The sequence below is a fragment of the Mauremys mutica genome, chromosome 3, assembly GCF_020497125.1.
Source record: "Mauremys mutica isolate MM-2020 ecotype Southern chromosome 3, ASM2049712v1, whole genome shotgun sequence".
In the NCBI taxonomy this organism is placed as follows: Eukaryota; Metazoa; Chordata; order Testudines; family Geoemydidae; genus Mauremys; species Mauremys mutica.
Genome location: NC_059074.1, coordinates 184623626 through 184647501, shown reverse-complemented (window position 1 = coordinate 184647501; position 23876 = coordinate 184623626). Strand labels below are relative to the sequence as shown.

The 23876-nt window shown below is 44.6% G+C and overlaps 1 protein-coding gene across 1 annotated transcript in view; it reads right to left on the bottom strand.

The window, feature by feature from the left end:
• EML6 (EMAP like 6) overlaps nt 1-23876 on the bottom strand; it is a 403172-nt gene that overhangs the window by 244133 nt on the left and 135163 nt on the right. Inside the window, exons 4-6 of the mRNA XM_045011334.1 lie at nt 17343-17411; nt 13237-13422; nt 10244-10379 (exon numbers count right to left, since the gene is read on the bottom strand). Coding sequence (XP_044867269.1) covers nt 10244-10379; nt 13237-13422; nt 17343-17411 — 391 coding nt within the window. The remainder of the gene's footprint in view (nt 1-10243; nt 10380-13236; nt 13423-17342; nt 17412-23876) is intronic.

Sequence of the window (23876 nt, the reverse complement as noted above, 5' to 3'; positions counted from 1 at the left end):
TCCAGCGGAGGGCAACGAAAATGATTAGGGGGCTGGGGCACATGACTTACGAGGAGAAGCTGAGGTAACTGGGGTTATTTAGTCTGCAGAAGAGAAGAGTGAGGGGGGATTTGATAGCAGTCTTCACCTACCTGAAGGGGGGTTCCAAAGAGGATGGAGCTCGTCTGTTCTCAGTGGTGGCAGATGACAGAACAAGAAGCAATGATCTCAAGTTGCAGTGGGGGAGGTCTAGGTTGGATATTAGGAAACATTATTTTACTAGGAGGGTGGTGAAGCACTGGAATGGGTTACCTAGGGAGGTGGTGGAATCTCCATCCTTAGAGGTTTTTAAGGCCCGGCTTGACAAACCCTGGCTGGGATGATTTAATTGGTGTTGGTCCTGCTCTGAGCAGGGGATTGGACTAGATGACCTCCTGAGGTCTCTTCCAACCCTAATATTCTATGATTAAGGACTGCTCCTGTCAGAATCCATGTTAGGGTTTGAGTCAACTCTGGTAAGTTTATTAGTATGCATGTAGGTTCTTTTATAGTTATTAATATGCTTTCTCTGTAATGCTTTTTACCTTAAGAATAAAGTAGGTTTGCATAGGAAGTGCTGTTTGGTAACATATCTGTAACAATTACACCTGTTAACAGCAAGTGTCCTTAGTCAACCTGTCTGTGATTGGAAACACACAGTGACACCAGGGAACTATGTGACCTGAAAATACCATGGTCAGAAGGGAGAGGGACTTGTGTCTCCACCCAAGAGAGACAACAGCTGAAGAGCTGGATGCCTGAGATTGGGTGCCTTGGCTAGACCACTGCGGGGGAAAACAGGTGCAACTGCCCTGAACTGTGACAGTGGCATTTCTACCATTGAAAAGTTTTGGTATACTGAAGGAAGGGGATAGCGGGGACCCCAGAGGAGCCCTTTAAATGCTGGCCCCGGCTGCGCCGCTGGAGCTGCGGGCGAGATTTAAAGGGCTCCGCTGGGCTTCCTGCCATGGTGGGGAGCCCAGAGGAGCCCTTTAAATCCCACCCGCAGCTTTGGCAGCCGGGCTGGGGCTGGCATTTAAAAGGCTTCTCCGGGCTCCAGGCGGCCTGGAGCTCCACGGTGGCTGGAGCCTCGGGCCCTTTAGTTCGCCCCAGGGGCTACCAGCCACCTCTGCAGCTGGGAGCCCCCTGGGTGATTTAAAGGCCCTGGGACTCCCTGCCACAGCTGGTGCCCCAGGACCTTTAAATCTTGAGGCCACGCCTCTTCCACTTAAGGCCACGCCCCCCAGACTCCGGCCCTTCAGCGTAAAGCTGAAATCGCGCATGTTAAATGCGCGTAAGTTGCGACAGACCTGTACTTAGTGTTAAGCACATACTTAAATGAACCAGAGCCACACAGAAGATAGCTGAAGCCATCACAGAATTTCTAGCGTTCTGAAGAATCCCAAGACCTTGACAGGGATGTAGACTATCAGTTGACTTATATGGGGCTGCTCAACCACTTAAAGTTAAGCATGTGTTTTACTGGATCAGAGTCTATGTGCACTATCAACAAAGTGAAACAGACAAGAATCCTGATGTCTAAAGTGCTCTCTGGCAAAGCTTCAATGATCAGAATTCTAGTCAAATTAAATCCGTAGCTAGCAAACAGAATGGATCAGCAGTGGGTCACAATACAGGAACCAAAGAGAGGGCTAGAGATGGAAGAAGGGGCAAAGGAGGCAGGTGAGAGAAGCATCACATTGAAAGGACACAGTGGAGAGAGAAAACAGAAAAGAGGACATGAGAAGACAGACAACAAAGGGTATGGACAGGGAGAGGTAAGACCACAGGTTGCTTGGATTTTATGATCTGTAACCTTTTTCACGCCCTAAATTGATATTTTAGTAGTCTGTCTATTGTTAGAAATCAGTTTTCACAGATAAATTTCTTCTTACTTAATCTAAATGATTATGCATGTGGACAGAACCCCTTTAAATTTTTCAACACAAAGCACTTTCTTCCAATAGAATAGCTGTAGCATAATTCAGTATTTACTGGTTTGCTTAAGTAAGATTTCTAGTCTTTGTCACTGCCATCTCAGTACAGAGTGACAAAATTTCTTCAGGGTTTGGAAAAACAAATTTAAAACATGAGTGGTTCAAATGCTATTTTATCTGAACCCCAAAATCTCAGGAGAGAAAGAGTTAGATAAATGTTTCTAGTTTTAGCTTATTGCTACTTGGAAGTCACTTAATTTGTTATTTACTAATAAAAAGAATTATGTTAACATTCACATTTATCTTTAAGTGGAAACTGAGCTCATTATTTGCTCTGAAAATGGAATTTTGTACTCATTTTATAAGGAGACAGTAAGAATTAGCATTGATAGTCTACATCCCTGTCATTTTGCTGTTGGTATGTAATTTTCTTCTGAACTTAGTTGCTCTCCTCTAAGTGTTCTGTATCCTTTAACATTTAACAGATGGTAGAGGTAATGGCATCAAATAAGTATATTTTAATAGCAACTCTAATACGAGTTTTCTTCCTTTTAGCAAAGGAAGCTAAATAACTTAACTTACTCCAAAATCAAAATGCATTCTTTAGACCACCTGCAGAAGAACAGTAAGATGGTCTTTGTAGATAGCACATTAGGAATAGATGACCTTTATAAATAAATTATGGCTTCTTAATGTTGTTTATTATTTTGAAACAATAATTTTCGGCAGAAAATTCTCTTAACTCAGTAAATTCAGAAACACAACAGACACCTGCCAGAAAGTTCATGGCCAGCAAGCAGAGCACAGGATAGAAATGTATTATTCCTATACTAGACTTTCCAGAATATGAAATGTGCTTCACAGGGCCACTACAAGGGGACCAAGGAGGCTGAATGTTTATGTGTATGCATTGTAATAGCCAGCAATGGCTTCTATGTACAGTTCTACATATAGGTCATTCTTACTTTTATTAGAAACAGACTGCATGAGGGGCTGTTCTCAGCCAGAATATAGTAATGCTTTACCATAGTTTTAGCATTTGGTGGTTATTCTGTTTTGTTTTGTTTTTTCTTTATGTCAGAGTTTGGCCTTATTGAATTCTCAGGACCAGATCTGTCAAAGAGGTCACGACTTGCCCATTCATCTTTTTTTTCCTCCACAGTTTTTTAGAAAGTTTCTTGAAATTTGAGTGCTTCAGAAATTGATCATAAACTGATATAAATACTAATAGTTTCTACAGATTATTTCTGTAGAAATGGACATTAGTCATTAAAATATGGCTGCCAAAAATGCATGAAACCAGAATTGTGTCAGCAAACATACTTTGCTGTCAGGGTCCATTTGAGAGCTTTGAAGACTAAAAAGTATGCATACAGAGCTCTGAGAACTAGATGGGAACTTGGAGAACATGCTAAGGGGACTTGCTGGAGCAACCATATAGCAGTGACTACAGGCATTTTGCTTGTCAGAAGCATGTCTAGATATACATTTTACATATAGATATACATTTTACAAGTGTCAGGATGAATGACATACCTGGTTGAAGTAAAATAAAGAAAAAATAAACAAACATACTGACCAGTTATTACAAGATAAAATTTCAGAAAATAGAAAGGGTATTGACATTGATAATAATTATATGGTTTCTAAGAAAAAAAATTGTTATCCTTCTTACTGGCCTGCTGATGATTCCAATAATAATGTTAATATAGAAGGTGATTCTGAAAATGTAAATTAAGACCTGGAGGGGTATGTGACAGTTACTTGTCCCAACAAACACCCTTAATCAAAATGGAATTGTATACCTTCCAGAAGACAAAATGGCTTCACTTTCAGAGATATTGTGTAACTATAGTGACCATTGGCCTCAACAGAAACTATGGGTGCTCAGCATCTATGCAAATCAAGGCATAAATCTATGGTTTAAAAATTAAAGGAGAGGAGTATGGCATATGGAGCTTTAATAATTGTGGCAACACTCTGTGGTTGCAGCACCTTTCAGGTGTGAAACTTTCTGAGGTGTAAAGTTTAAAAGAGTGTCAACTGGTAACAGTTGCAGTTAGAGTTGGTTGAAGACTGAATCTAAGAATGAAGTTGGTCTGAATGCAGTTTGCAAAGATCATTTCACTGTGCTGAATTAGTTTGTTCTTTATTTTTTGTTCTGCACCAATTCAATTATTGTAATCAAAGTTTTAAAGGTATAATTGGTTTCCAGAGAGATAAGATATTGGGTGGAGGCATCTTGCCTCCATCAGGCAGAATGTCTCCAATAAAATTGTGGGAAACATATTTAGACACAAGAAATACTATGGTCAAAATTTTCAAAAGCAGCCTCTAATTTGTAGTGGGCCTCAATTTTTGTGTGCGTACTCACCGTGCTGAGTATCCACAGCTCCATATCAGTCTAATAGGGTTTTCAGGTGCTCAACCCCCGTGAATATCAGACTCCAGTTGTCTCAAATTGGGAACCCGAAATTAAAGTTCACTTTTTAAAATGTAGATCTTAAAAAAATATGTAGTGTGTTCCCTCCATCACCAGCTTTAAACACTCCCAGATACACTGCAAAGACTGTGCTATAACCCAGCTCCTCATATCTCATCTCAAAGAAAACAGTTGCTAACCTTTCCAAATCTTGTTCTTCGAGATGTGTTGCTCATATCCATTCCATGTTAGGTGTACGTGCATGCAGTGTGCACTGTCACTGGAGATTTTTCCCTTAGTGGTATCCATTGGGCCACCCTCTGGAGCCATGTGCTCATGGACACTGCTGGCCATGCATCTTCTCAGTTCCTTCTTGCTATTAACTCTGACAGAGGGGTAGGAGGGTGGGTTGTGGAATGGACATGAGCAACATATCTCAAAGAACAACAGCTATGGAAAGGTTAGTAACTGTTTTTTCTTCATCAAGTGCCTGCTCATGTCCATTCTATGTTAGGTGACTCACAAGCAGTACGCCCCATGAGGTGGGCTTGGAGTTCATGGACATGTTGACAGCAACACCACTCTTCTGAAACTGACATCATCCCGGACCTGTTGGTTAATGGCATAGTGAGATGTGAAGGTATGTACAGATGACCAGGTTGCAGGCCCTGTAGATATCCTGGACCTGTGTGAGGAACACTGCTGACGAAGCCTGGGCTCTTGTGGAGTGAGCAGTTAAGATGGCCAGAGGTGGGGCATTTGCCTGCTCATAGCAAGCCCGAATACAGGCAGTTATCCAGGATGAGACCCTCTGGGCTGACACATGTAGCCCTCTTATCTTTTGCACTATTGCTACAAAGAGTTGCATGGATTTGCAGAAGGGTTTAGTCTTCTCAATATAAAAGGCATGGGCATGCCTAATGTTCAATGAGTGAAGCTGCCATTCCTCAGAGTTCTTGTGAGGCTTCGGGAAGAATACTGGCAGGAAAATGGCCTGATTGTTATGGAATTGTGACACCACCTTTGGCAGGCAGGCTGGGTGGGGGCATAGTTGTACCTTGTTCTGGAAGAACACCATGTAAGGCAGTTCTGATGTAAGGGCCTTGATTTCAGAGACCCTTCTGGCTGAGATGATCGCCACCAGGAAGGCAATCTTCCAAGAGAGAAGCAAGCAGGGGACACGATGCTAGTGACTTGAAGGGGGGACTCATGAGTCTCAACAGAACCAGGTTTAAGTCCCATGGGAGGACAGGCTTGCAGACCTGAGGATAGAGCCTCTCCAGCCCCTTGAGAAACTGTACCCTCATCTCATGGGAGAACACTGACCTGCTGTTCACTGGGGGTGGAAGGCTGAGATAACTGCTAAGTGCACACTGATAGACACAAGGGCCAGGCTCTACTGCTTTAAGTGGAGCAAGTAGTCCAAGATAGACTGAAGGGAAGATTGAGACAGAGAGGGAGCTCATTAAGATGCCCATGTCAAGAAGCATTTCTACTTGGCTGGGGGGAAGGATGGCTCAGTGGTTTGAGCATTGGCCTGCTAAACTCAGGGTTGTGAGTTCAATCCTTAAAGGGGCCACCTAGGGCAAAATCAGTACTTGGTCCTGCTAGTAAAGGTAGAGGACTGGACTTGATGACCTTTCAAGGTCCCTTCCAGTTCTATGAGATAGGTATATCTCCATTTATTTAGGTAGGTAGCCCTGGTGGATAGCTTTCTGCTACCTAGCAAGACCTGCTGGACCTGCTCCAAGCAAGCCTGTTCCTCTGGGTTCAGCTGTGGAGTATCCATTAAATTAGGTGCAACAAGATGAGGTTTGGGTGAAGCAACCAACCGTGGTTTTGTGAAATTAGGTCTGGATGTAGTAGGAGCAAGACTTGAGATGCTACTGACAGATCTAGGGGCATACCAGACCAGTGTTGGCATGGCTATGCCAGGGCTATAAGAATAACTTTCACCTTGTCCTGTTTAACTTTTAGGAAGAACTTGTGAGTCAGAGGAATTGGGGAAAGGTGTAGAATAGGAGATCTGACCATGGGAAAAAGAGAGTTGGAGAAGGAGCCTGAGCTGTGCCCATGCAGTGAGCAAAACTGATGGCATTTCCTGTGGTAGCAAACAGGTCCACTTGGGGAAGCCCCCACCTTTGTAATATGAACCTGGCAACCTCTTGGTGAAGGGACCACTCATGGTGAGAGGAAAAGGATCTGCTGAAGTGATCCACCATTACATTTCAGGCTCCCAGGAGATGTGACACCTCAAGATGAATGGAGTGCTTTGTGCAGAAGTTCCATAGATGGATGGCCTCCTGACACAGGGCCAAAGATAGGGCCCCCTCCCTGCTTGTTGATATAGAACATGGTCACAGTATTCTCTGTCAGGACTTGCACCACCTGACCTGAGAGCTAGGGAAGTAACACTTGGCAAGCTAAGCGTACTGCCCTGAGCTCCCTGACATTTATGTTCAGGGACTTCTTCTTGGGCCCTGAGGCCCCAAGTCCTGAAATTGTTGAGGTGGGCTCCCCACCCCAGTTCTAATGCATCCAAGATTAAAGCTACTGATGGTTGAGGGATAACAAAGGGCACCCCCATCATTACCGATCTTGGGTCTTTCCACCATTCCAGGGAGGTGAAGACTAGGGGAGAAACCACAGAATCTAAATGTTGTCTGCTCAAGGAATATACTGATGTTAACCACATCTGGAGGGGCCAGAAGTGCAGTCTTGCATGTTGAACCATGTTAGTACATGCCACCATGTGTCCCAGTAGCTTGCGGCAAACCTGAGCTGTCATAATTGGGTGGACCATGACATTGGATATCAGGTCCAACATGGTCTGGAATCAGGCCTCTGGCAGGAAGGCCCTGTCTTGGGTCGAGTTGAGCACTGCCCCAATAAATTCTATTCCCTGAGCCAGGCTAAGAGTTGATTTCCATTCGTTTATCAGCAGGCCTAGCACTTGGAAGGTGGCTTGGACTGTGCTAATGCTGTTCTGAACTTGAGCCTGTGACCGACCTTTGATCAGCCATCATCAAGGTATGGGTAGATGCCTCACCGTCTGAGGAAGGCTGCTAGTACCACCATAAACTTCATGATAACCCAGGGGGCCACCGATAGGCCGAGGGGAAGAGCGGTGAATTAGTAGTGGTGCTGACCCACAACAAACTTGAGAAATCTTCTGTGGCCACAGAAGATAGAAATGTGAAAGTATCCATCCTTTAAGTCAAGGGCAGCATACCAGTCTCTGGGATCCAGGGAGGTATCTGTTGAGGCCATGCCGGTCCAGAATGGGCTGGAGGCCACCTTTGGCCTTTGGGATTAGGAAATATCGGGCATAAAACCCCTTTCCTCTCAAGTCTTGTGGAACCGCCTCCACAGCCCCCATTTGTAGGAAGTATTGCACCTCCTGGACAAGGAGTTGCTCATGAGAAGGGTCCCTGAAAAGGCATGGGAAGGGGGTTGTGGGAGGGAGGGGATAAAAACTGAAGGGTATAGCCAATTGTCACTGTACTTAGAGCCCTACAGTCCAATGTATGACTATGCTGGGCTGAAGTGAGACAGATAGTCCAAAAATAAAAGGGGAGATGGATCTGAAGGGGTGACGATATAGCGCCCTCTGGCATACTTTTAAAAGGCCTGCTTGAACCCCCCAGAGTACCTCTGAGATCCCGACAGGGAGGTTGAGATAGACAGGAGTGGTTGGTGCCGATTATAACCTCTCCCTTTTCTTCTGTGGGCTCTTGTCTTGGAGACACCTAGAAACAAGGAGGTTGCTGGGGCCCAAAGTGCTTCCTGGAAACTGACGGAGCATAAAGGCCTAAGAATCATAGGGTGGCCCTTCAGTCCACCAGGCTGTGAAATCTCATGACTGTCTGCTCTGAAAATAGAGAGGAGCCCTTGAAGGAGAGGTCCTGGATGGACTGGTGGATCTCATGAGGAAGCCACAAGGACTGGAGCCAAGAATGCCTCATGGTGACAATAGAGGCCATTATTCCAGCTGCCAAGTCAGCTGCATCCAGAGCTGCCTGGAGAGAGGTCCTGGCCATATTCTTTCCCTTTTCCAAGAGGGCAGTGAACTCCTGCCTTGAATCTTGGGGCAGGGAGTCTTTAAATTTAGCCAGGGAGTCCCACAGATTATAATCCTATCTCGCTAGCAAAGCTTGCTGGTTAGAGATACGTAGTTGAAGGCTACCTGTCAAATAAACCTTTCTTCCGAAAAGGTCCAGTTTCTTCACCTCTTTTTGTTTAGGGGTAGCGCTCAACTGGCCCTGCCTGTCCCTCTCGTTTACTGCAGACACAACCAGGGACACTGGGGGGGGGGCGGGGGGGCAAGTACAAGTATTCACACCCACTCGCTGGCACATAATACTTCTTCTCTGTCCAAACTGAGGTGAGGAGCAAAGAAGGAGGAGTTTGCCACAGGGCCTTGACCAGCCCCATCACAGCCTCATTGATGGGTAAGGCCACCTTGGCTGGAGCTGCTGCAGCTAGGATATTACTAAGGCTGTGTGATGTCTCTTTAAGATCCTCAATTTCCAGACCCATATTTGCAGCAATCCACTTCAAAAGGTTCCAATGGGCCCTGAAATCATTCTGTGGAAGAGGACACCTGGTCCCACGACAGCCTCATCTGGAGAGGGTAAGCAGGAGGCTTGCACCAGAGGATGGGCTCCCTCTTCTTCCTCAGCCCCAATGACATCCACTGGAGCCAGCTCCTGAACATCGGTACTGGGGTCAGGTCCAGTGCTGACTGAGAAGGAGTGAATGCCTGTCTCTTGGAAACCACTGAGTAGGAGCAATGAGAGGGAGGACCCGGTGCCGGGGGAAAACCCCAGGGGTTCCAGTAAGACCACTGCATTGGCCAGTGACCCGCTTGGTGCCAGAGGAGCACTCCGCACTCACACCAAAGTGCTCAGCAACAAATTGTAGTGGCTCTGCTCTGGTCTGAGGGCAGCTTCCATGAGGATAGCCTTCAGCCTAATGTCTGTCCTTTTTAGTGTGGGATTTGAAGTCCCGACAGATCTGGCAGTTGTCCTTCAGATGAGTTTCCCCCAAGCACTTCAAGCAGCTGGAGTGTGGGTCACTCACAAGCATAGGTTTGCCACAGGATGCACAAGGTTTGAAGCCTGGGGACTGAGGCATGCCTGGCCCATGGTGCAAAGGAGTCCCTCAATGACAGGAGCTAATTATGTACATTAATTCTAATTTCAAAAACTATATACACTAAACTATGATAACTAAGAATGAAGTGTTAGAGTCCAAAAAACACTGGGAAGAAAATCTTGCTGAAGCAAAAAGGGTCATTCCAGCAACATTCATGGGTGGTAAGAAGGAACTGAGAGGGTGCATAGCCAGTAGTGCCCCTTATACCAGCACACGAGTGCACAGCTCCAGCAGGCACTAGAGCTGGCCCAACAGATACCACTAAGGGAAAAATCTCCGGTAACGGTACGCAGGGTGGGCACATACCTAACATGGAATGGAAATGAACAAGCACTCACAGAAAAATATTGAATATTAAGAGTCATAATGACTGGTTTCCCCTCTCTTCCCCCCTCTTGTGCTCAGAAAGCATGAGTAACCTCATTCTCACACTTTTGTGATGAGTGTACCTTTGTAGATCATGTTCTGAACTTTCACAGCATGGAAAAAAGATGACAAAACACCCTTCTATTTTTACTATGGAATATGAGAACTGCTCAAAGATATTAAAAAACATTGTCAAACAAAATAATTGTTTAAAAATCTGTATATATCCAGTCTGGTAAAATTCATAAGGCATTATGCACAGGCATTAAAACTTTATATTGTATTAAAATGTAACATCCATTATCCAAATATATCAAAATCCACTGACAAATAATCGTATTACCTTTGTATCCTTGTTCAGTCTCCCTGAGATCAATTTTAGTTATTGGCTTGAAATCGGTGTCCCATAACCGAATACAACCATCTCTCCCACCAGTGGCAAAACCTTCTTCACAAGCATACATACTAAAAATTCCAGCCTGTTAATCAATAGTATAATAGTTTTGAAAGTTGATAACAATTTAAACATAAAAACAAATCCAAGTGTGTTTGAGTATGCTCTTGTTAAAGGCCAAACTGTTAAGAACTGTTAGATGATACTGTTTAAAAGACAAGATGCTCTCCACTCAGAAAACAAACCAAACACACAGGTGACAGTTTATTTCAAGTGCCCTCTTACCAATCCATTGATTGTGAATTATAATGGAACTTTTGTATAAATGTCATACACATAGCGTACATATGTGACTATAAATTAAATTTAATGAATGTTGTTTCAAAAGAGTATTAAGTAAACGATGGGACACTGACAATAAATTGTCACCCAGAATAAACAAAAACAAGCAAACAATTGACACAAATATTCTTACAGGTGAAGAGATGGCTCAGACAATGTTTCATGAATTCAGTTCAGACATCATTTGGAATCTGATATAAACTGAAAGAGTGTGAATTTCATTTTTTGTTGGCACAAAAAGTATCTACTGTAGTTTGAATTGTTTTTTCACTTTTAAAAAAGGCAAAATTTATGGATTACCATGTTGTTCTACAGTGAAATATTTTTACAGTACTTGTTAGAATGCTTACTAATGTATCACCCACCTTGTCTCTAGTGTAATATCTTTTATTGGACCAACTTCTGTTGGTGAGACAGACAAGCTTTCAAACTTACATAGAGGTCTTCATGAGGTTTGGGAAACTTAAATCAGAGTGTCACAACTAAGTACAAGATGGAACAGGTTGTTTAGCATAAATAGTTAACACATATTTCAAGGGATCATTCAAGATGAAGTGGCCATTAGTAGGTTATAGATTATTGTAATAAGCCATAAATCCAGTGTCTCTATTTAGTACATGATTTTTAGTGTCTAGCAAACAGGGCCGGCTCCAGACCCCAGTGCGCCAAGCGCGCGCTTGGGGCGGCGTCCCGCGGGAGGGCGGCAGGTGGCTCCGGCGGACCTCCCGCAGGCATGCCTGCGGATGGTCTGCTGGTCCCGCGGCGCCGGTGGACTTCCCGCAGACGTGCCTGCGGAGGGGCCGCTGGTCCCGCGGCTCCGGTGGAGCATCCGCAAGCATGCCTGCGGGAGGTCCACCGGAGCCGCGGGACCAGTGGACCCTCCGCAGGCACATCTGCGAGAGGTCCACCGGAGCCGCGGGACCAGTGGACCCTCCGCAGGCACATCTGCGAGAGGTCCACTGGAGCCGCGGGACCGGCAACTGGCAGAGCGCCCCCCGCGGCGTGCCGCCCTGCTTGGGGCGGCGGAAATCCTAGAGCCGCCCCTGCTAGCAAAGTTATGAATTTAAGCTTCCAGACTCATCTTTTGAAAGTGTTATGCAGGTTTCCTTTGAGGATGAGGACTGATAGGTCAAATATAAAGCGATTGCTTTGTGAAAAGTGTTCACCCACGGGTGAAATGATGTTTTTGTCTTTTATCATTTTTCTGTGCAAGTTCACCCACATAGTTGTTATTGGAGTATTTAGTGCACTAAATGAGGTACACTACATGTTGTGATAGGCATGTGTAGAGCCCATGAATCTTGAAAGGTGTGTTGTGGGATTTTTTTTTTATCATTGTAGTAGTGGAAGATATATCTGCAAGTTTTGCATCTGTTGTTCTGGCAGGGTCTGGTGCCCCTTTGAGTTGTTATGTCCTGGTCTGTGGGGAGCTTGTGTATGATGAGGAGGTTGGAAAGGCTGGGAGGTTATTTGAAGGCCAGAAGAGTGGGTTCAGGAAAGATTTATTTCTGGGTGGGGTCCCCATCAAATATGGGTTGTAGGTGTTTGATAATATGGGTTCCAGTGATGGGTGGTAGGTGACAACTAGGGGTGTGTGCTCGGGGGGGGGAGGAGTATTTCTGTATTGAACCAGGTTCCCCTGGGGTATTTGGGTAGCCCATTCCATGATGGAACTCTATTTTTGAATATTACTGTGATTCTTCATACAATGTCAGCAAAGCTGTGTTTTTCTTAGGCTCATAACTACTGAGGCTCAGCAACAACTGTATAATGAAATTGTTGTTTCTACCAAGGTTCAAGAAATATGCTATAAGAGCTACCCAGGGGATCTATAACACTGCTCTAAGGAAACAATCCCTATCCACATGTTACAAAAGGTAACACAAACATATGTAATCTAATTAAGGTACTAAAGTTGAATGTTTAGGAATATGAAATAAACATTTACAGTAGTAAAATATGCCTCTGCTATTTTTTAGCTCCAATGTTCATCTACACTGAATAGATTGAGATTTTTGTTTGCTTCAAATTACATTTTTAGTATTTAATGAGAGTTTTTTAAATAATGTCCATGTTATGAGAGCAAGCCAAAGAGGAACTCCACTGTAAAGCAGATTTGCTCATGTTCTTATTGCCTTGATTAATGAGAAAAACACATAAGATGCTTGTTATGCTTCAGATCTCATTTTTATGAAAAACCTTGGTATGGAATATTGGGAATCCTATTTTAAATAAGACTAGCGCATTAGAATATATGTTTATACAATTAGTCTATTCAGAACTGAAGCCACTTTAAAATCTGTCAAGATGATACCTTACATTTAAGTCTGTTCAGTGAAATCAGTGTCAAAACTACACACAAACAAACAAACAAACAACAGCAGCATTCTGTCAGTAGAACAAAATACTGTAGCTAACACTTAAATACCTACATAATCAGAGTATAAAGTGAACAATTCATAAAGTCTTACTGAACACTATACATTCTGTTATGATTTGACACAGATTATAATCTATTGAAATATCAAAGATCCATTACAGTTCTTCAATTCAGTGAACAAGGTTAATTTTCATAAATTAGAATTAAAAACACAACTTACACTATGAGCTCCTTGAATTGTGCGGACTAAGTTTAGCCCTTTCCAAACATAGACGTCTCCATTTAAAGCACCAGAGTACGTGACATCTTCTTTTGCACATGCTAAGCAAAGGATAGTTTGGAGATCTCCTGTTTTGCCAAATATTCCTCTTTTTGCTGTCAGTGCATTTCCACACAACGTCCAAAACTATTAAATGTAAATGATACATGAAGAGAAGTCTCTGCAGCATTTTTGGTTTTGACATCAGTCTGCAGATCTTACAGACATATCTCCGTATTGTTCAGTAACTGAGCTAGACACTCTTGCCTCTTAACTGACTGTTCCATCATGCTACAAATAATTTATAAAGAATGGAAAACTACCACAGTAGATCTGAAGATCACATATACAATGTGATAGTTCAGTTTTTTGTGTGTGTATGTATGAAACTGAAAAATAACTCATGGTGTTTTATTATTATTACCCTCATTCTTCTAATAACCTCACCCTCACTTTGTCGCCTTTTCATGCATGATATGTGATAGAATGGAATCTTCTTAAACAAGGGACCTGTCTTATTTGTTTGCAGAGCTCCATACATACCTATGGGCTGTAGAAATAAAAAATAAATAAAACTAAACACCAAGTCCTGAGATCTTCTCTTATTACTTATTCATGTAAAATTCCCATTCAGTTTGCCTGATTAAGGATCGGTAAGACTCTCAGAATTTGGCCCAACAGTAGTATGTGCTGATAGGAAGTCATGAAAGACAAGACGATGAGCCATTTATAACCATTAGATTGTAATCTGAGACAAATTAAGAACATGCTTTGGGCATTTATAACAAAATTCAGATCTTGACATGAACTTCCTTAGAGTTGAAATTGTTTGGATCAAGGATTTTGGTTTGGGGCCCACCTCCAATTTCCATATCTTTTTAACATAGGCCTAATTACAGGTGTGGAAGGGGAACATTTTCCACACAGCTTTCAAACTTGGGGAACACTATACTCCCCACCATAATTTTTGGTTCGTTGTAGAGGGAAAAAAGGGAGGCAGAAAATTATACCTAGCTTAAGACTTATTAGAACTCATAACTGCTGCCCCACTAACAACAGTTTAGCAAAATAATTCAGCAGGAGGTGGCATATCCAGTGCAGCCTCCACCCCAGCAGGGAATATTAATGTGGACACAGCAGCAAAATGAAGACAAAAACATGCATGGAATAAAGCGGCAGGCTGCAACTTTTATTAAACTTTAACAAAAGGGCGGGGCCCTACTTGTCCATCACCAATATTCTCCTATACCAGGCATTTAATTGGCTCCAATGAGGAGGTTATAGAGCTCCTTAGCATATAATCCATAACTCAGGGTGACTCTCCTCAGCCTACCCCCAGGACTCAGCTCTCTCTGAGTCCAGCACCCTCCCCCATGAGGGGGATAGAGGATGCAGCAGGGTGGGGACCTCAGCCTATGAGGGCCACAAGGTCTGCCTCTATCACATGAGCCCAAGGCCCTTCACCAAAATCCCAGTCTTTTACCTCTTGGAGTCGTTCATTTTATTCTCTTAACCACACTAGAAACCGCCTGCAAGTTGTGACAAATAAACACCATCACTCCAGTACCTCAGTCAGGCAGTAAGAGTATTCCTATTTAATCCACTGTGGCTTGAAGATGCTGCAAGGATGGCAAAAGACTCTCTGGTCTTCTGCCAATTGTCCCATGGAAGAAAAAAATCCTTCCTGACTCCCTAAAAAGGCGATCAGCTAGACCTGCAGCTTCTGTCTGGCCAGGTTCCCATTCCTAGTTCGGAGAGGTAGGGTGGAATGGAGCTGGAAGAGGCTCCACATTGTCCCTGAACCAGTTAAATCTTGGGAGCTGGGGAATGTTGGCCAATCTGCACCCCTCTCCCCCAGCTGGCCAATGGGTGCCTCCCAGGGGGAGGAGCTGAGTGTCTCCCTTCCTTGCTACTGGGACTGTCCCCCTTTCAACACTGACCCCACCAACTTCCCCACCCATTGAAGTGGATGGCCAGCATTTCTGACTAGGCAGGAGGTAGCAGCTGTGATTCCTGACTACAGCAAGCTCAGCAACAGTCTCAACTCCATTCCAGCCTGGGGCACTCTGGCCAATTGTCTATGGGACACAGATTGCCAGGACTGAGTATCTACAGAAGAGAGAACTCAGACTCTGCTCCTCCTGCTGCACCACTTAGGGATATCTTTATATGTGGCAAGTCACTTTTGCCAAGACTTTTGCTAAACTTAGGCACCTAACTACATATTCAGGAAGCTAAATTAACCTGATCCTGCAAAGTAATTAATTAAAAAAATAAGAATAACACCTACCTCTGAAATATGTTTTCATCTGTAGACCTCAAAGCTCTTCACAATCTTTTAAATGTATTTAAAAGTCAATGGTACTTATTCATCTGAAATTGCACACAGGCTTTGAGAAATGTGGAAGTTTGCAGGTCTGGCTTTGATACCCAGCCTAGCCATTCAGTAAAAAGCTCAGCTGCAGTACACTTCAGAAATAGTTTGGGTTGCTTGAATAGAGAGAAGCTCAGAGAAAAGACTACACTCTCCCCATTTCTCCCTCCCCAAATATTAATCTTGACTTTACAACGCAGAGTAATTACCCTATAGTATAGAGCTGGAGAAGCTATTTATTTTATCTACCTCTAAGTTCAAGCAGTGATCCCATCCCTCTAACCTTAAGATGCAGAAATAGTATGGACTATTGTTTGTTCATCTTTTGATGGGAATCCAACACCTCAAACATTTTAACACATAGTTTTCTGGCATGCCTTAATCTATATCTGTTTGTTTGAATGATTAACATGACCATTTTAACAGAGCACGGGTGCTAACTAAAGATAGGTTTTGAGAAGCAGCTTGCAGAACACAGCAAATGGCATAACTACTGTCAAAACCACCCAATAGTTTTGAAAATAGTGCAAGTTTAGGGGTTCAAATTACTCAGTCACCAGAGCTACAGAGATTAGCAAGTTTTCTAAAACTTCTGTTTAAAGTTTTTCCCACCCCTAATCATGGGAAATAATTGCTATCTGGTAGAGATGCGTCTCAAAGACGTGGGAAAACAGAAAACTTTGTCCAAGTGAGAGACTTCCCTCCAAGCTTTGCATAAGCCCAAGGAGGTTTTATCCAAAATATGAACCTTTCGGGGGGGATTTTCATTTTGCTTTCAATTTTACTTAAATTTTGGTCTTATTTAAATTTTAATACTAGACAACAAAGTAAGGCAGCAGGAAGGCAATTTACAAATATGTATTTAGGTCCACATGTACCTCCTGTGCAAAATTGTGTGGAAGGAACAAATACTGGAGCTGTGGAGTACTCAGGTTCTCTTCCCAGTTCCATGAGATCACAGGTACAGAAAAGGCAGGGAGCTGGGCCAAAAAATGGACTGGAAAACCAAGGATCTCTAAGAAATCTGACTCCCAAAGCTTCAGAGGATGTCCAGCAGCATGGAGTGACTCCTCTCATACCTCCTTTGTAGTCCCTGTCCAGACTGTGACTGAGCAGTTAGGATCCCTATCTCATTCATAAGAACATAACATAAGAACGGCCATACTGTGTCAGACCAATGGTCCATCTAGCTCGGTATCCTGTCTTCCAACAATGGCCAATGTCAGGTACTTCAGAGGGCATGAACAGAACAGGTAATCATCAAGTGATCCATGGTTCTGCAATTTTCTTAGCTTCAGTGAGTGAAGCAGGGCTCCATCAGTTCTTTCAGACCTTTTCAGTTATGCCTTATTGAGACTTAACTAGGAAGAGATAACTGAAGACCTTGATGAGCAGTTTGGTGGAATAGAGAGGGCAGAAGCCAAAAATGGGAGTGAGTAATGGTAAATATTAAGACATTAAATGTTTATACTTTGCTTGTTAAGCTGTCCTGCACTGCAATCACTTCATATTTCTGAAAATCTGCCTCATCATCTTGAATTGGCTGCAAACCTAGAAATCTACATAGTGTTCATGGGCTTTGGGGGTGGCAGGAAGCCACCTACTGAAAGAAAAGATGGCAAGCAGTTCAAGACATCAGATGACTTTACAAACTTTAACAAATGAAAATATAAATGCAACAAAACTAATTTACCTTTATATGTTTCACTCCACAGCTAACCATTCTGTTTGGCTGATATGGATCCCAGGAAATATCAAAAATCTGTTAAAAATATTTAAAGATGCTATTTTGAATTATAAACCAGTTAAATCTGCCATATATTTAATTTGCTTTTGCACATTTTTAAATGCAGTTCCATCACTCAGTATTTGATTAAATTAATAGCATAATCTTTAGGTGAATGTAATGCTGTTTGACATGAATGACAAGTATAACTATAGCTAGACTGAGAGATAATGCAGACATGTGCTTGCATGCTTCCGCACACAGCTCAGCCAGCAGACCTTATTCATAACTTGCAACAACCCACCTATTCTAGTCCCAAGAAACTCTTGAACAGAGAACATTTACTGTGCCAAACTGGAGAAAATAAAGTGCAAGTTGTGTGATGTGAGCTAATGTCCCCCAAAAGTTAAGAGGAGAGACCATTACTCATCTTCACTCATTACCTATGGGAAAAGGTGTACCCAGGTCAGGTTAGGCAATATTAACCCAATGTGCCACCTTTTGTAATGCAGCTAAAGTGGTAATATACACAGAAATAAATTTACATAATAAAATTACATTTGTCATTTTGGCAAGCAATATTTATTTTTGTCTATAATAGAAAGTAAGCATATTTCAAAAATATGGACTAGATCCCACATTTTTTACTCAGAACAAACTCCTGTTCAGGTCAATGAGAACTTAGTCTAAGTAATGACTGCACAATCAGGCCCTCACGGAAATACTGTATAAAGCTTGAAAATGAAGAGTTTATACCATGGTCCAAACTTTCAAGAGTGCCTCAGTTTTTGGGTCTCCATCTTCAGACACTTTACAGAGGCCTGGTTTTCAGAAAACACTGAGCAGCCAACCTCTGAAATTTAAGGTGTCTCAATTTGAGTACCCAAAAATTGAGGCACCCAAATCACTAGTTTCTTTTTAAAATGTAGACTAGTGATATTCAGACCTCAGAGGTTCAGGAGCCAAATTAGCAATCAACATTACCCAAAAGAGCCACCGTAGTGTGAATTCATTGTTTCATTTACTATATATATATAGTAAATGTATATATATAATATATATATACACACACATACACACACACCCCTTGCCTAATTTCTCCATTTTGATTTAAAGCACAGAAGCTACTCCAGTCAGCTAACAAGTATTTTATCATCTAAAATATGCAACCAGTCATTTAGTATACTAAACAACACTGTCTTTCAAAATACAAAGTGTAAATCTTCTTTATAGAAAGTTGTGATTTTGAAGTATTTTCTAGTACTATACTTCTTAAAATATGTAAATGACAGACTTCAGCAATGCCTTATGACCCCCTCACACCAGAAAAGACAGTTATCTTTTCCATAACTAGTGTTCTTCGGGATGTGTTGCTCATATCCATTCAACTTAGGTGTGTGTGCTCACCACATGCACTGGTGCCAGAAGTTTTTCCCTCAGCACTATCTGTAAGGGACTGGCTCCGGCACGCCCTGGAGTGGCTCGAACATGCTGTGGTATATAGGGCACTGCCGGTTCCCCCCACCCTCAGTTCCTTCTTGCCAGAAACTCTGACAGTGGGGAAGGAGGGTGGGTTGTGGAATGGACATGAGCAACAAATCTTAAAGAACACCAGTTATGGAAAAGGTAACTGTCTTTTCTTCTTTGAGTGCTTGCTCATGTCCATTCAACTTAGGTGACTTCCAAGCAGTACCCCTCGGAGGTGGGTAGGAGTTCATGGACGTGTAGATTGCAACACTGCTCTGCCAAACCCAGCATCATCTCTGGCATGCTGAGTGATGGTGTAGTGGGCTGTGAACGTGTGCACCGAGGACCACATCGCAGCTCAAAATGTGCCAGGAAGGCCACCGAAGATGCCTGCGCTCTGGTCAAGTGGGCTCTGACAATCGGCGGTGGAGGGACTCCCGCCAACTCATAGCAAGTCCGAATGCAAGAGGTGATCCAGTTAGAAATCTTCTGCATGGACACCGGGAGGCCCTTCATCCTATCAGCTGTAGAGATGAAAAGCGGAGTCAACTTACGGAAAGTCTTTGTCCGATCTAGGTAGAAAGCCAGAGCCCTTCTTGCGTCCAAAGGGTGAAGGCACCTCTCTTCACTAGTCTCATGGGGCTTAGGGCAGAAGACCTTGACAGAATCAAGTTGAGATCCCACTGCGGAACTGGGGACCGAACTTGAGGAAAGAGTCTTTTGAGACCTCTGAGGAACCTGACCGTCAAGTCATGGGAGAACACCGTCTGCCCCTGGATGGGCGGATGAACGGTGGAAATGGCCGCCAGATGCACCCTGACAGAGCAGTGTGCCAGGCCCTGGTTCCTCAAATGAAGCAGGTAGTCTAAGATTGACTGCACCGAAGAATGCAAAAGGAGAGATGCCCCATTTGGCCCTCCTGTGGGAGACCCTCGTTCACTTTGCCAGGTAAGTCTGTCTAGTTGAGGGCTTCCTGCTCTCAAGGAGGATCTTTTGGATTGCTTCCAAACAGGTCTGTTCCTCAGGTTTCAGCCACGCAACATCCAAGCCATGAGGTGGAGGGACGAGAGGTTGGGGTGCAAGAGTCGACCATGATCCTGCGACAGCAGGTCTGGTTGGTTCAGCAGGGGGCATGAGGAATCTCCAACAGGCTCGATAGCATCCCGAACCAGTGCTGGAGAGGCCATGCTGGGGCAATCATGATAACCTGTGCCTTGTCTCTCTTGATTTTCACTAGGACTTTGCTGATGAGCGGAATCAGAGGGAACATGTACATCAGGCTTTCTGCCCACAGCAGGAGGAAGGCATCGTAGAGGGAGCCCTTTCCCAGATCCCTTCTGGAGAAAAACCTGTGGCACCTCCTGTTCTGCCTAGTGGCAAACAAATCCACTTGGGGAGTTCCCCACCTCTGGAAGATCGTGTCGGCTACCCCTGGGTGGAGCACCCACTCGTGGTGAGAGAAGTCCCTGCTTAGGTGATCTGCTAGCATGTTCTTGGCACCCGGAAGGTGACACATTTCAAGGTGGATTCCATGGTCAATGCAGATGTCCCAAAGACGGAATGCTTCTTGGCAGAGTGCTGAGGATCACACTTCCCCTGGTCTGTTTATGCAGAACATTGAGGCTGTGTTGTCCATCAGGACTCTGACCACTTTGCCCAACAGATGAGGTTGGAAGACCATGCATGCACTGTGCACTGCCCTGAGCTCTTTGACGTTTATATGTAGCATTGTTTCCTCTGGGGACCACATACCTTGGGTCTGGAGGGTGCCGAGGTGCACCTCCCAGCCAAGGTCTGAGGCATCCAAAACCAACTCACTGCCATGTGACCTAGTAGGTGCAGGCAAACTCTGGCTTTGGTTAGGGGAAATGAGGAGACTTCCGCAATGAGGTTTGTCAGTGCCCTGAATCTCTCCAGTGGCAGGAATGCCCTGGTGCAGGTCCAGTCGAACACTGATCCGATGAACTCTATACTCTGTACCAGAACTAACGTGGATTTTTTGTCATTTACTAACAGGCCGAGGCAACAGCAGATGCCTTTGGACCTGGGACCTGGAGCTGCCCTTGACCAGGCAGTCGTCAAGGTACAGGTAGATCAGGATACCCCGTCTGAGGTAAGCAGCCAACACCAACATGCACTTGGTAAATACCCATAGTGCTGTCTCTAGGTCAAATGGGAGGACCACAAACTGATAGTGGTTGGGACCTACCATAAACTGGAGGAAGCGCCTGTGTCCCTCGAAGATGGCAATGTGAAAGTACGCATCTTTCAGATCGAGGATGGTGTACCAGTCTCCCAGATCCAGGGAGAGGATGATGGAAGCCAGGGAGACCATGTGGAACTTCAGCTTTGCTAGGAAGCGGTTCAAGTCTCACAGGTCCAGGATAGGTCGTAGACCACCCTTGGCCTTTGGGATTAAAAAGTAGTGGGAATAGAACCCTTGTTCCTGTACTCTGGAGGAATGACCTTCACTGCACCTAGCTGCAGTAATCCCTCTATCTCCTGTGTGAGGAGACTCTAGTGAGAAGGGTCCCTGAAGAGGGATGGGGAGGGGAGGTGGGAAGCAGAGATAGAAAGTAACTGAAGGGTGTAACTCCGCACCACCGTACTGAGGACCCATCAATCCGATGTTATAGATGGTCACGCATGGAGGAAAGGAGAAAGGTGGTTGGAAAAAATAGGGGAGGGAGGATCCTGGGAACAGACCAGTAGGTCGCCCTTGGGCATACCCTCAAAATGAGCACTTGCCCACGTACTTATTGTGGGTCTAGCTCGACTGAGAGGCCTGTAAAGGCTGTTGGCTAGGACGACTCTTGTAGCCTCTGGATTTCTTATGGGGAGACTCCTGGTGAGGGTGGCTCCCCTCGGCCTGAGGCTGCTGCAGCTTAAACCACTTGTGGGCAGGGCTGGGAACATACAGGACCAGCATTTTAAGAGTCATGCGGGAGTCCTTTAGGCCATGGAGCTTATTGTTCATCTGTTCCACAAACAGGGCTTGCACATCAAAGAGAATGTCTTGCATCAAATGCTGAGCCTCTGTGGACAAGCCACAGAGGAGCAGCCAGGGTGCCTGGCGCATGAATCATAGAATCATAGAATCTCAGGGTTGGAAGGGACCTCAGGAGGTCATCTAGTCCAACCCCCTGCTCAAAGCAGGACCAAACCCAACTAAATCATCCCAGCCAGGGCTTTGTCAAGCCTGACCTTAAAAACCTCTAAGGAAGGAGATTCCACCACCTCCCTAGGTAACCCATTCCAGTTCTTCACCACCCTACTAGTGAAAAAGTTTTTCCTAATGTCCAACCTAAACCTCCCCCTCTGCAACTTGAGACCATTACTCCTTGTTCTGTCATCTTCTACCACTGAGAACAGTCTAGATCCATCCTCTTTGGAACCCCCTTTCAGGTAGTTGAAAGCAGCTATCAAATCCCCCCTCATTCTTCTCTTCTGCAGACTAAACAATCCCAGTTCCCTCAGCCTCTCCTCATAAGTCATGTGCTCCAGCCCCCTAATCATTTTTGTTGCCCTCCGCTGGACTCTCTCCAATTTATCCACATCCTTCTTGTAGTGTGGGGCCCAAAACTGGACACAGTACTCCAAATGAGGCCTCACCAGTGCTGAGTAGAGGGGAATGATCACATCCCTCGATCTGCTGGAAATGCCCCTACTTATACAACCCAAAATGCCATTAGCCTTCTTGGCAACAAGGGCACACTGTTGACTCATATTCAGCTTTTCGTCCACCGTAACCCCTAGGTCCTTTTCTGCAGAACTGCTGCCCAGCCATTCGGTCCCTAGTCTGTAACAGTGCATGGGATTCTTCCGTCCTAAGTGCAGGACTCTGCACTTGTCCTTGTTGAACCTCATTATATTTCTTTTGGCCCAATCCTCTAATTTGTCTAGGTCCCTCTGTATCCTATCCCTACCCTCCAGCGTATCAACCACTCCTCCCAGTTTAGTGTCATCTGCAAACTTGCTAAGGGTGCAGTCCACACCATCCTCCAGATCGTTAATGAAGATATTGAATAAAACTGGCCCCAGCACCGACCCTTGGGGCACTCCACTTGATACCGGCTGCCAACTAGACATGGAACCATTGATCACTACCCGTTGAGCCCGACCATCTAGCCAGTTTTCTATCCACCTTACCGTCCATTCATCCAGCCCATACTTCTTTAACTTGCTGGCAAGAATACTGTGGGAGACTGTATCAAAAGCTTTGCTAAAGTCCAGAAATAGCACATCCACTGCTTTCCCCTCATCCACAGAGCCGGTTATCTCATCATAGAAGGCAATTAGGTTAGTCAGGCATAACTTGCCATTGGTGAACCCATGCTGACTGTTCCTGATCACTTTCCCCTCCTTTAAGTGGTTCAGGATTGATACCTTGAGGACCTGTTCCATGATTTTTCCAGGGACTGAGGTGAGACTGACTGGCCTGTAGTTCCCTGGATCTTCCTTCTTCCCTTTTTTAAAGATGGGCACTACATTAGCTTTTTTCCAGTCGTCCGGGACCTCCCCCGATCGCCATGATTTTTCAAAGATAATGGCCAATGGCTCTGCAATCTCATCGGCCAACTCCTTTAGCACCCTCGGATGCAGCGCATCCGGCCCCATGGACTTGTGCTCGTCCAGCTTTCATAAATAGTCCCGAACTACTTCTTTCTCCACAGAGAGCTGGTCACCTCCTCCCCATACCATGCTGCAGAGTGCAGCTGTCTGGGAGCTGACCTTGTCTGTGAAGACAGAGGCAAAAAAAGCATTGAGTACACTAGCTTTCTCCACATCCTCCGTCACTAGGTTCCCTCCCTCATTCAGCAAGGGGCCCACACTTTCCAAGGTCATGGTTCGGGTGGCAGTGTCCGCTGCATCTGATGCCTCTTGGAGCATTGTCATGGCTGCCGTCATGCCCTCCTCCATAATAGCCTGGAACTCCTTCCTAGAAGCCTCAGGAAGAGAGCCCTTGAACTTGGCCATGGCTTGCCACATGTTAAAATCACAGTGTCCCAGGAGGGCTTGATGGTTGGCCACCCT